Source organism: Aptenodytes forsteri, unplaced genomic scaffold, assembly GCF_000699145.1.
Source record: "Aptenodytes forsteri isolate BGI_AS27 unplaced genomic scaffold, ASM69914v1 Scaffold23, whole genome shotgun sequence".
In the NCBI taxonomy this organism is placed as follows: Eukaryota; Metazoa; Chordata; class Aves; order Sphenisciformes; family Spheniscidae; genus Aptenodytes; species Aptenodytes forsteri.
The window spans coordinates 1,848,885-1,862,316 of record NW_008796043.1 but is presented as its reverse complement, the minus strand read 5'-3'; the positions used below and the strand labels follow the sequence as shown (position 1 = coordinate 1,862,316).

General features: G+C 36.1%; 1 protein-coding gene across 1 annotated transcript in view; it reads left to right on the top strand.

Moving 5' to 3' along the window:
- Nucleotides 1–13,432, top strand: part of ASXL3 (additional sex combs like 3, transcriptional regulator) — a 163,667-nt gene that overhangs the window by 84,499 nt on the left and 65,736 nt on the right. Inside the window, exons 4-5 of the mRNA XM_019473738.1 lie at nucleotides 8,157–8,265; nucleotides 9,616–9,727. Of these exons, the coding sequence (XP_019329283.1) occupies nucleotides 8,157–8,265; nucleotides 9,616–9,727 (221 nt within the window). The remainder of the gene's footprint in view (nucleotides 1–8,156; nucleotides 8,266–9,615; nucleotides 9,728–13,432) is intronic.

The window sequence follows — 13,432 nt, the reverse complement described above, 5'->3', positions numbered from 1 at the left end:
CTGCTTCCTCTTGGATTATGGGGGGTTCATCCTGCTCGCTGTCCCTGTCTTCCAGCTCGGGGGGCCGAGTACCCTGAGGATAACTGGTCTGCCTGTTAAGGACTGAGGCAAAGAAGGCATTGAGTACCTCAGCCTTTTCCTCATCCTCGGTGACAATGTTCCCCCTCGCATCCAATAAGGGATGGAGATTCTCCATGGCTCTCCTCTTGTCATTAATATATTTGTAAAAGCTTTTTTTGTTGTCTTTAGATGTACAAAAGGCCCAGAGGGTGATTGGTTCATGTGGGAGGATCCTAGAAGTGGTAGAAATAGGTCTTAAGGGTAGTGGTGTAATCTCCAATATGTGTTTATTATGTATATCCTTTCACAGAAGACTTGAATGATCTTTGTGTGTCTCTCTGGGTGGCTGCTTGCCACTCCTCCTAGGAGAGACAGCATTGTTTAATGCTTCAGAGGCGGTCTGCTAAGAGATAGAGGACACCTGTTAGTTCTGTGAAAGCAGCTTCACTTCTGACTCCTTCCCTGATTCCGGGTTTGGTGAATTCAAAATGTAAAACCAGACTAGGTGAGTTTGTAAATGAGATTTCCTGCTAAGGAATGCAAAAAATACCCTTTCGTGATACCTGGGCTTGAATTGAGCATCCATGTTGAATTTCTCTCCAGTATTGCTCCAGATTATTTCACATTTGAAGGAACATCAGTTTTGTGATGTTGAATGAAAAGATTCAGTTTCTTGGTGATATATCAGACACTTTAGTCAACTGTGATTCCAGCTGCTTGTAACTCCCTCACAAGCTACAAAGGGCAAGGTTCAAGTTCATCGCTATGTTCTTCTGCTTTAGATATTTGGGATTCACTACTTTGGTTAACTTCAGTGAAAGCTGATAGGTAAGTTCCGCTAGCTTGTGAGACAGATGCAAGGTGTCTATGACGGATGTGTTACGTTTTAGCATGTCTGTACTGGTCCTTGTTTTTTCCATCATACTAGTAATATTCTTGCCTCTATCTTCATCTGGTTTAGAAAATCAAGAAATCTATATGAGGGTTGAGTATGAAGCGATGTCAGTAGTATATATAATGGGTCTTGTTCCCTATCATCTTCTGGGATTTGTTTGCAGTCTGTGAGTCTACAGTCAAATCAGCTGTACTAGTCTGTCTCGTTGCCTGATAGCTGTGAGCTTTCTGGCTTACTTGCTCTGCTCAAGAACAGTAGCCGTCTTTGTGATATTCGAAGGCTGAAAGTCTGGTGCCACATGTGAAGCATAAGTAGGACCAGAGATGTAAAAATTTTCTTTAGGGTGCTGCCCAAATGAGAACAAAACTGATGTTAATTTTGGCTAACGTGGATAAAATTGATTAAAAATAAACTTAAAAAAAATATATTTCTTTTAAGAAATTTATTTTAATCCTTAAAATATTACTTAAAGATCCATCTGGGAGAGCTTGTATTAGGAATAAACCTTAAGTATAATTTATTCCAACTATATAAATAGTATTCTACCTGTATGCACTTCAGTTCCTATAGAACTTTAGCAAACAACAGTTTAAAGCTTAAGACTTTATTTATTATGACTTTATTTATTATTTAAATGGTTAAGACTTCAGAACATAAATAGTTTTGACAGTCATACCAACTGTAGGTATCAAGAGTATTTTCTGTAGTTCTCATTAGTAGCCCCTTTAAAATTAAGAAGCCAATTAGAAGTTCAAAAAGTAAAATGTTTTTTTCTTGTTCCAATTTATGAATAAAAACTTTGTGTGAGAGGCTGAGATCTGCCAGCTCTACAGTTTCACTAGTCTCTATATAAAAATAGTAGATGGTTCCCTAGCTACCTACTACCCACATACTAAAAGATAATGTTTTTATTGTTTAACAAATTATGTTGGATATGTAATATTTTGAAGTCTCCATTTTTTCCTTTTATATCCAACACATCTAGTGTCTTTTCATTCAGCATTTAAAAGCCAATCTTTTAATCGAATTCCAGTTTCTTTCCAAAAATGACTTAACAGAAATAAGTACACTTGTAATGATTTAGTAAATAAGATGTCATTGATATTTTAACATCAGAAAATATGACTTAGATTACTTTTTCTAATTTAAGTTAGATAATTGCTGAATGCATTTATAGTCTCCTGATTAGCAAAAAGTAATATTACATTAAAGCTCTATTTATTTGCTGATTGGGGTATTTTAATCATTTCAAGCAATGAACGAATTAACCTTGCAATAGGAAAATAAATGGAAAAAATTCAAAAGCAAGATTTAAATTGATTGTTCAAATCAAGTTTTCTGTTTGATAATTTAAATTGATTTAGTTTGGATTAACATGTTTAGACCATGATTTTGCTGTCTATTGAAAGAAGGATGACTGAATGAAATTTTACCTGGAACACGTAGTCTGTAGTTAACATTGGATGAGAAAGCAAATATACTGCTTGTGGTCTTCCTGTGTAGGGATCTACAAAGTAACCAGGGAAGACAGTGGAGGCTTCGTCCTCATGTGATTTGATCTGTTTAGACTAACTTGAAGCTTTTATTACTGAAAAGTTTCTAGATGGTTGGCAGGAAGTCTTGCACTCATCAGCATTGTTTTCAGCCATTTACTCTGTGCTCTCTGCTTCCCTCTGTGCCAAGGGAAGGATCCTGTACCTGTACCATTTGAATACAGCAAAACATCTGGGTTTTTTTTCAGTCTTCTGTTCACTGGACCTCTCCTGGTTCTTCCTCCTGAGCCCAGGTTGGAAGAGCTTGCCTTGGCCCCAGCGCTAACGGCTGCTGCAGCACTGCCAGCTCGGTCAAGCATGGCTGTGGGCGGAGAGCGGCTCTGGAGCGGCCAGCGGCAGTTTGCCTGTCTTCTTGATATATAGGACAGCTATCTTCTTGTCGTGGTATTGCTGCTAAGGTTCCTGGTGTTTTTGTGTGTCACTCCCAAGCTAGGTCATGGCTACAATCCTGTAAGGCAAGTTCTGACCTTTTGCTGGCACATGGTAGCAAGACCACAAGCACACAGCTCCTTGAAGATTGTGGGAAAGCTGCTTCTTTGGCTTCATCACACTGGGCATCCAGTACTGCATGCATTGCTCCATGAAACACTTCAGCAAACAGTGCACATCTAGATATCTAGTCAATTCTCCAGCATTTCGGGCTGCTGTATATGTTGGAAAAAGTATACTTAGGGTATACGGTTAACCTCAGTCTTAAACAAAATTTTGATTTATTAAAGAGATAAAGAATCCTAGGATACCGTGCTGGGCGCATGCTCAAGCAATCATTCAATACAAACGCTAACACTGGGACAGGTTCCAGTATATGGAACCAGCTGTTATATGTACCAGCCAGGACTGGTGTGTATTTGATCTTCTGATGAAGGTCATTTTATAAACTTCCCTACTGTGTTCTGGTGTTGATTAAAACATCAACAGCTACATTCACACTTTTAGACTATCTGCAAACTTTCTTTTTCTTCCCCCAGTGGCCATGAAGAACATTTATCTCCATTGACTTCAACAGCCTTTTACATTTTTCTGAAAAATTACAATTACACCTTCTTTTACTTTTCTGTTTTCTGGACCACACAAATGTGTTTTCTACAGCCTTCCCTCATAAGTTTTATTTTCTTTATCTGTTATCACTCTTGTGTATTCTGAAACTGGTGTAACTTACATGCATTATAAACATTTTATTCTATGTGACTTCATATCAGGTTTAGAAGTTAGTTCTGAAGCCTTTTGGTTTTACTTTGTTTCCAGCTGTGAGTAAAAATTGTTGCTCCCTTGTGACTATTTATGGATCTGTATACAATGAGCAGATGATTTCAAACCAATAAATACTGATCACATTTACGATAGCTAAGTGCTCCTCTTACAGCAGTCGCTGTTCTCTTTGGGAACATACCAGGAACCCTTGTAAGCTCTGGGAGGGGGCTACGCCGTGTGCAGGGGGGCTGAGTGGCTGAAATGCTGCCCGCTGCAGGACCCCGAGGTGCCTTGTCTGCACAGTGTCAGGAAACTTTCAGTGTCTGCCACACTATATTGTCTGGACAGGTTGGCTTTAGTCAATTTATTTTCCATATTTAAAACACTTCTTTTGCCAAGATCATCTTTTTTTTTTTCTCTTGGCAAGCAGTCTAGCAAAGGCCATTAGAATTAGAAGTATTACCATAGAAGTTTTCAGGGTTTTTCTGACAAAACTGTGTTTGAGAAGTTTACAATATAAAAAAAGAGCAGTGTTTTTACTGGTGTTTTTACAGGTTTTTGTAGGGTTTTGGGGAGGGTGACAGTGAAGAAAGTAACTGAAGTCTGTACTTCCCCTACATGTTTTTGCAGAGCTTTGTGTGTACAGACTGTTTAGTCCGGCATTTCGATTTAGGTAACACCGTCTGCATGACCAGTAGAGGGAGCCCAGAATCACAAAATACTGGAGATTTTTGGCTGGGGAAGTTGGGGTGAGACGCTTGCTTTGATAATGTACAGGAATTTTGTGATTATATTTGGAAGGATGCACTGAATACTACCAACGTATAGCGATTCTGGGAAGGAGCATTTATGAAATGTTGAAATGCCTGATGTCTTTTAAATGATCAAATTGTATTAACAACTTTTATATTGGAAGGCTAATCAGTAATTTTTTTCTCTTTCCTATGTTGCTGGTTGTTGTAACTTCATATCACCTTTACAGAAAGTAAGTAACTTTTCATTTTTTAAATCTATTTAAAAGGGTGCGGGTGTGGGTATACTGCTCGTATGTATATATAGATGTATATGTACATAAAATAAACATACAAGCACAAAATGATCAATCTTAAAGACATACTGCTACAGAGGGTGACTCCTGTGTATGAATGACTTTTAGAATACCACAATGGTTTAAAGTTACAGAAAGTAAGTAACTTTTCATTTTTTAAATCTATTTAAAAGGGTGCGGGTGTGGGTATACTGCTCGTATGTATATATAGATGTATATGTACATAAAATAAACATACAAGCACAAAATGATCAATCTTAAAGACATACTGCTACAGAGGGTGACTCCTGTGTATGAATGACTTTTAGAATACCACAATGGTTTAAAGCAATCTCACCTAAAAGATAATAAATAGGATGAAAGTTCTGCATCTGAAGGCTGTAAATGGTAATCATATTCCTCGCGTGTAGACTATGGCAACAAAACTTTCAGCATATTGGTTTAAAATATGTTACGGCTCTAAAAATTCACAGATATCAAGTTACAAAGTAGAGTATTATTGTATCCAGTTTGATTTAACTGAATCAAAGTTGAACTGATTTGGAGTGTTTCAGGAAGTTAGGTCAAACTGTGCCATTTTTGACATTCAAAGATACTGAGCCTTATATTTGGCAGTCCTTGGCTGCTGTATGAATACATGCCAGCAGCTCTGAGCAGAACGAATATGTCCTCAGGCTGTAGGAGAATTTAGAAAGCATGCGTTAAGCAGAAACTGCTATATGATTCAGACATGAGTCTGCATCATGGGATCTTTGATTGCTGGCTTTTCTAACCGCAGTCCTATCTGTTGTGATAGCATGTAGTGCAAGAGTTTCCAGCATCCCTTATGGGTAACGTTTGGGAATTTTAATATAGTGTTTTAAGGATGCCTGTGCTGACAGAAGAATAGGCAAGTCATTGGTTAACATGGGTCAAAATAGCAGTGATAAAGGACACCATGGAATTTCAGTTTGAGCTGCTAGCTCAAAATAAATCCCACCCCACAGTGTCCAGATTATTATTTCATTTACAACTTAAGTTAAGTATGCGTGGTTTGTTTTGTGCTCATTATAGACATACCCAAGTCCAATTTTCAAGAAGGGTGGATATGGCCCTTTAGTTGCATGCCAAATTATTTAGGAATTGCAGATATCTGTATGAAACAAGCATAACAGTAGTTAAAGTACTTCTTGGCTCAGTAGCTGATACGGATTTCTTTGTAAGTCAGAGAGTAGTTTCTATTGTCCACTTGCCAGTTGGCTAGACTTTGAAGATTAAGATATCTGCTGTGAGCACAGTAATGGTCATGAGATATTGCCAAATCTTCTATTTTGGGTTAATTCATCTTGTAACGTTTTAATTGGTTAATGATATCTAAAAATAAGTGTGGAATCCAGAATATCTAAATCGGAATAGGAGGATACAAAACGTGCATACATGCACACAGAGTTTTGTTTCTTGTTGATATATTGAGTTTGTCTTCCACTGCAGAGTCAGCAAGTTCTTTCTATCTTGCAGAGAAAGTCTTAATCTGTGATAATGTTTCACTAAAAAGATCCAAGACTGTGAGAGTCGAAATTGCTTCACGTTATGTATGTTAACATATGGAAGAAATTACGCAACTAGAACTGCTCTATTAAATGCTTTGTGTCTTTGCTTGTCAAACATTAATACAATAAGGAAAATGTGTAAAGAGAAGTATCCTACTTATTCAAAAACTGTTTTAAGTAATCGTTAAACTCAATGAAATCTCTTAATGTTTTCTGTGCTACTGCTAGCAGTATCGTTATATTTCTACCATATTTAGTTTTGTATTCTGTTATAGTATTATATCAAAACCAGATGTGGAATTAGTTTTATTTGCAGGGGAAAAAAAGAAACAACAAAAACTTGTGAGAATTTTCATACTGCATGATTATATTTAGAATACTCAGATAACTGTTAAGTATCTGATGTGTTTATCAACAAGCAGCATTTTTTGTACTTTTTGATTTTAGATGTAGTAATGTGATACATTAGGTGACCAATAGTAAATAAATTACATTGGACAGGACTTCCTGTCCTGAGGACACTTTATAGTTTAATCTTTACCGGAAGAGCAATTACCACACTATCCATCTTGCCATTAAATTAATACATGTACAGTAAGGATGAATTTTGCTGTTACAGAGCCATGGAAATCAACAGAAAGCATCATCATATGAAAGATGACAATTTCAGTCCAGTTTTATTTATAAAAAAAGATCAGTCATGCAATTTTCCACAACGATTGGATGTTGTGTTATAATATTGCGTAATAAAGAACAGTAGTTTCTGATGGACTTTTGATGTCCTGTTCCTGGTATAGTTGAGTATATAATTAATCCTGAAATACTTAGCAACACACTTAATTTAATGCACAGGCATTGTTCCACTTAACCAAGTGGAATATATTTACGTGGCTAAAGATAAGCGCGCGTGCAGGCTAGGGACCCGAGGGAAGAAGCACAGTTTCAGATTCAGTCCCTGAGTACACCGTGTACATTAGTCAGTAAATGGGGACAGAGATGTGATAGTACATCTATAAATCTTGTACTTTAATTTTTAAATTAAAATGAAATAAAACAATTTATGACTACCTTCTTCCCCACCATTTCTTAGATCAACTTTTCAGAATAGTGTCAGTGTAGCTAGGGTAGAAACACTTGCTTTCTTTTTCTGCTATAAATGTGCATATATTACAAAGACATCTCTGTACAAGTACTCTTTTTTTCTTAATGTGTTGTGTTTTTTTTAAAATAGTCCCTTAATATGCATTCCACAGTGGTATTACAATTACTACCTTGAGTAGGTCAATCTCTTAATCTCTAAAACAACTCTAATTAGAAAAGATAGCGCTTCATAGAAGGTACAAATGTGCTTGTATTTATGTATAGTGATGCATGCTGACCGCGTTAAGCCAGAAGAAGGCTTAACTATATATCACTTTTAATTTTAAATGTGTTCTTCCTGGGCTCTTTATTATTCTTTTGTTGCCTTTCATCCTATGGGATGCAGCTGCCCTTGAACTTCGTACTGTTTTGATCATTCATGTGCAGCAGCCACATTGTCTGTAACATTTTAAAAATGAGGCTTCATGGTGTTATTTATGAAGTAATTTCACATAAATATTTGGACTTTGGTTCTCTTAGAATGTGGAGCTGGTTGCTATATGAAGAAAAGCATAATTATAATTCACAGACTTTTTGCCTCGAGCCTAGGGGACAGATGCATATGATTAAGTTTGAAACTGGCCTGTTATTGTGATGTAGATGTTTTCAGGGTTGACAGAATTAAAAAAAAAAAAAAAGGGCAAAAAAAAAGCCAGGCAAGCATGAGTTTAAAAAAAATAGACTGAGGAATAGTTTTACAAGAGGCACTCAATCTTGGACTGCACAATTTTATTTTTCAGTGGAACCTCTCCATTAGCTTGCCTGAATGCAATGCTTCATACTAACACTCGTGTAGGTGATGGAACATTCTTCAAAATCCCTGGGAAGTCAGGACTCTACGCTCTCAAAGTAAGTTTAAATTTTTTATATGGAAAGTACGTAGCGCTATTAATCCATTTTATGAATGTCTCAATAGATATAAAGGTAAACAGATTAGATTCTTTGGAGAGGAAATGACCTGATAGTCCTGCTAACTAGTCCTCCTAACTGCTTTCAGATGTCTTTTTAAAGGATTTATAATGAAAGTAAACATTGAATGTTTTATCCTAGAAAGCATATACATGTTCTTGAATTTGACATATGGTATAAAAAACATGTAGCTTAGCTAAAATGCTGCTTTTTCAGAATGTTCACAGAAAGGCCTTTGTTATATGAGCAGTGAGCTCAAGAGGATCACTGACTTTCTCATTAGGTAATTGTATTAATGTTTGATTTTTGAATAGTGCAAAATTATTTGCAAGTCTAATGTAAATCAGCTTTCAATTTACAGGTTGCATCATTGCTTTTGAGAAGGCATGTAATTATAGTGATAGAATTTTGCCTTTATGCTATTTCTATTCCTTTTCCTCTTTATTTTTCTTTTTTGGTATGTATATGATGGTTTCTGTGGGTGGAAATTTTTTCTTGCTGTACATGATCAAACTTAGAGGGGCTTCACAACAGAAGTGGAGGAATGTGAGGCGGAGGTGAGAAACAAGAAAGTGAGATTTTATGTTTGGCAGTCTAAATGTAGTCAATTAAAATTTTGGGCTGGTGGGAAGGATCTTTTGTAATTTATGATAGACTTATTTGATGTAAGGGTTTAAAAAATATGAAACTGTATAGATTTGCCTGCTCCTGATAACTAAAAATTCTGTATCTGAGATTGAATTAATAATTTTCAGAAGCTCTATTTCCTAATTTACTGAAACAAATGCTGTTGTTTTTCTTTAAATCTTGAGATATTCTTGGCACAAATCCAGGTATTCACAATCACTCCCATGCTTGTGAGCCCCAGGTTGCTTCAGCTATTTGAATTCAGGAAACAGGCAAAGGCAGAAAAGAAACATTAAAGGATTTGTGTTTTTCTGCAGCGTTGTGGACACTCAACTGGAAAACTAGGATTTTTAACAGCCAAACAAGTCTGTTTCTGTTAAAAAAAAAAGAAGTGGAAGATCTTGCATTTTATTTGACATTTTTTAAAAAAGTATGTTATGACTTCACAAAATAGTTTTTTTGCTTTTGCTTTGCAAGTTGTTTCATGAAGGTCTGTTTTTATGTCTTTCTCTGAAGTAACTCACAAGCATGTTTTATTTTATTCTGTTTTTTGAAATGTAAGCATGAGAGTACACTGCAGTAATCTATTTTCGGAGATGCAGCAGGATCATGATTGATTTTTTTCTTGTTAATTTTAGTTTTCTTTTTCTTTTTTAACTGTAGAAAGAAGAATCAACATGCCCTACTGATGGAACATTGGATTTAGGATGTGAATCTGAGTTAGATGGCACTGAAATGGCTGAGACAAACAATAATAATGGAGAAGAAAATGGTGGTAGGTGTTTTAATTTCAATATTAGAGGGCATACTTTGGGAAAAGAAAAAGTATTGTTTAATTAAGATTTTCGTGGTGTGATTTCTAAACAGTTTAAGTAATGTTTTGTACTCAGTGGAACTATTTTTGAGTGACTCCCTCTTTTTTTTGGTCTTATAAAGAAATCAGGAACACCAAGTGCCTTTATTTGACTTAGATTTGTAAAAGACAATGAGTAGTGCTGTTGGGTGTGTTTTGAGTAGGTAATTTCTTGGCTTACAATTTTTTTGTTCTAGGCCCCACAGCTAAAGAGTAATTTGCCTTATCGGGCTTCAGACTTGCAGTTGTCGGATAGACACCTCGCTGATTTCAGTGGGCATGTGGGGTTGGTCCCTCAGTAGAGTTCTGGGCACAGGACAAAGGTTTGTATTTTTTTTGTTTCAGGCAGAGATTCTTCTGGGTGCCATGTTGACATAAAGACACGTTGAACTATCAAATCCTGTGCATTTTTTTTCTCTGAGATAATGACAAACTGAAACATTGCAAGAACTTGAAAATGGCAACCTTAGGAATATTTTTTCTTTTTGAGAGGTAATAATTGCTCATAAAGAAAACACAGTTCTTCAGTCACCTAAAATTACTTGCAAGTAAAGGAAATTAATATTATTCTTATTAAAACTACACTCATGTAATGCTTATAAAGTGAATGCTTTACATAAACGTCTAGCTTCCTAGGACCTCTGAAAAAACCTTTCCTTGATCAGGTCTTCTCTTCTGCTGCCCCCTCACAACCTGTCCCACTGCTGGACTGCAGCCTACTGTTTTGGCTCACTTTGTAGATGGTGAGAGGGTGTCCTGTTTACAACTGGGACATGAAAAGGCTCAGCTCATGTTGTTGTTCTGCTACAGACTCCCTTTTTGATCTTGAGCAACTTACTTAGCTTCCATGCTGCACCCATACAGGACCAATACGGCTATTTCAGTATTGTTCGCTAGCAGCACTGAAAAATCACAAAATGCTGAGTGACAGGAGTAACAGAACTTCCTAAGACAGGTTGTTGTGGATCTAGTGGTGAAGTTTTGAAGCTCAGTGGAAAAACAAAAGTCAAGAATTATTAAATGGCTCTGCTTCTTCATTTTCTTTGATATATTATGTGTATAAGTTAACAGACTCTGTGTGTGCAGTGGTTTTATGCTTATGTAGTATATACTGCATGTATAAGTGAACATACATATTTGTAGTTCTTCAACAACTCTTGTCTGATACTCCGACAGTTTGTTGATGTCCACTTCCCTAAGTCACAGGAAGAATACAGGTGTGAAAAGCAGTGCAAATACAGTTACAGATAGGAAAGCAAAAGTTGATGTTACTTGTTATAAACAAATAAAAATCAGGGCAAAAACCTGGCAATTATTTATGTGTGGTAGGATGTAAAAAAGGATGCCAGAATGCCAGTAGTAGAAAATTGCTGGGTTTTGACTGGGAGGAGGCTGCATACTATTTTCACCGTTTACAGTAATAAAAATAATTCTAGCACTTGTGGTGACATAAAAGAGCAGCTGCTAAAATTAAACATTTTAAAATATTTGGGGTAAAGCCGTAAATTACACCTAGATTATTTTTAAAGCTGAGAACTTACCCTCATGTTTCATCTTTAACAAATCTTGGAAAACTGCAATATATTTAACTTTTTGAGGACAAGGCATTTTAAATTTTTTTTATGTCATGCAGTGGATATATTTAAAAAGAGTAAATGGGATGGCAACAGTGAGTCTATATTGCATGCAGAAAGGCCAGTGCTGGATGTGATCAATAAGGAATTGAAGACAGCATATCTTGTATCAGTCAGCTAATACAGAACATAGTTTTCTCAAACATGTTTGATAATAGCTTTTCTTGAGACTGAAAGTTTTGTTGTTAAAGGTATCTGTTGATACATATAGAATTCTATAAGTGATTTTATTTACAGTATAGAATGCTTGGCTTAAAAACAGGACCATGCCTGAGAAATGCAGCCAGTTTTAAGTGGATTGAAAATTACAAATTATTAGATCTGCAAAGGTGTAGGAATCACCATCCACAGTAGGTATTTTTGCTGTTCTCCTGAGGATGTGATTTGACCACTTTTCATGCAATATCTTTGTCAATACTTCTTGAAAAGTATAAAATCCTTCTTGATTAAATTTATTGATAATAAATAATAATGTTGAGACCCCTCTTGATTGCCTTGTAAATGATTACAGTTGAACAGCATGAATTTTTTTAGACTTTAAAGTGAAGAAAAAAAGGTCACATTTGCGCAGTGGAAACGTATTCAATAAATCAGTAAATCTGAAAAGCATTTAAGGATCACAATAGAAAATGAATTGAACATGAATGAGATGCTTTTGCTAATTAGTCCAATGCAGTTCTTGGACTATAATCCTGGTAGTACTGATTAAAGAATATAGGCACAGTGTTTCCTTTGGATATAGCACTAGTTAAATGATTACTAGTGTATTGCATTATTATAGCTGTAAGAAAGAATTAAGAAAAATAGGAAAGGATTTAGCAAAGACATATAAGAACTCCTGAGTGAACAAATACCTCATTTGCTCTGGGAAATTTAATAGGGACAGTCTAGTTAGTTTATCAAAGATGAGGTGGTGACTTGATCAGTTTGTAAATATTTGAGAAAAGGTATTTTTGTAGAAAATATTTGGTCTAGCAGACCAAATCTAACAAGATGTCTACCAATTAAACTTTTCACACTAAAGCTGGGATTTTTTTTTTCTTTCCAGGAAACTATTCTGTGGCATAAAAATAACATTTGATTCAGTACAAAAAATGCTTTATGAAATTCTCTGACTTGCGGTTTAGAAATGGTCAACAGATATAATGTCTCCTTTCAGCCTTAGTATGTGTGATACATATGAGGATGGACATTGTTTGCACATTGTATTCTTAATTGCCCACTTGATTGCATTTTTATTTGCTCGTTTCCACTGTGGTAGAGTCCAGAAGCCCCAGTTCTGACAGAGTGATCAGAAATTTTTTAGCAAGAGTTTAAAAAGTGCCGCTTTAAAGTTAGCTGGAAGCAGAGGATGAAACTCTAAGCAACAGCCTCAGTCCGTTTGTGAGCTTTTAGACAACAGTCTTCAGCTTTCGGAGTAAAGAGTACCAGCTGACACTCAAACAGAGAAGAATCACATTATTCCCCAGAAGGCACTTTTCCCAGTATAAATGCAGGCTACTGAACAATTTTATTAGCATAATAATATAAAAATTCCTCACAGTTATAAACACACGACTTCGCAAAAGCTGTTACTCCACATCAATATTGCTAAACTGACAACTGGAATGGTCACACCTCAGGATTTTTCAGATGCTGTGGAGAAGTCTGTCTTTCTCCACCTTCTCCAAAGGCATATGTTAAAGAAACTCTTTACGCTACAGTTGATTTTGTTTGGAATGGGATTTCTATAGAAGCTCTCTAGCAGTCTCATATCTTCTTATAAATTCCATTTCCCTCAAATACAGGGGCATCGTGTAAAGATGCGGTTGGTAAAAGAATTAAAATCCCAGTTAGTGTTGCCTAGGTAAATGATGACTATAATATCCTTTTGCCCATCAATAGGATGTTCTGTTCTCAAAAAGCATTTGTCCCTAGGGTTTCTGAAGCCAGGGCTAATCCATCAGCCACGGAGCACAGTTGGATTAAAAATTGTCTTCACGCAAGCCAATGG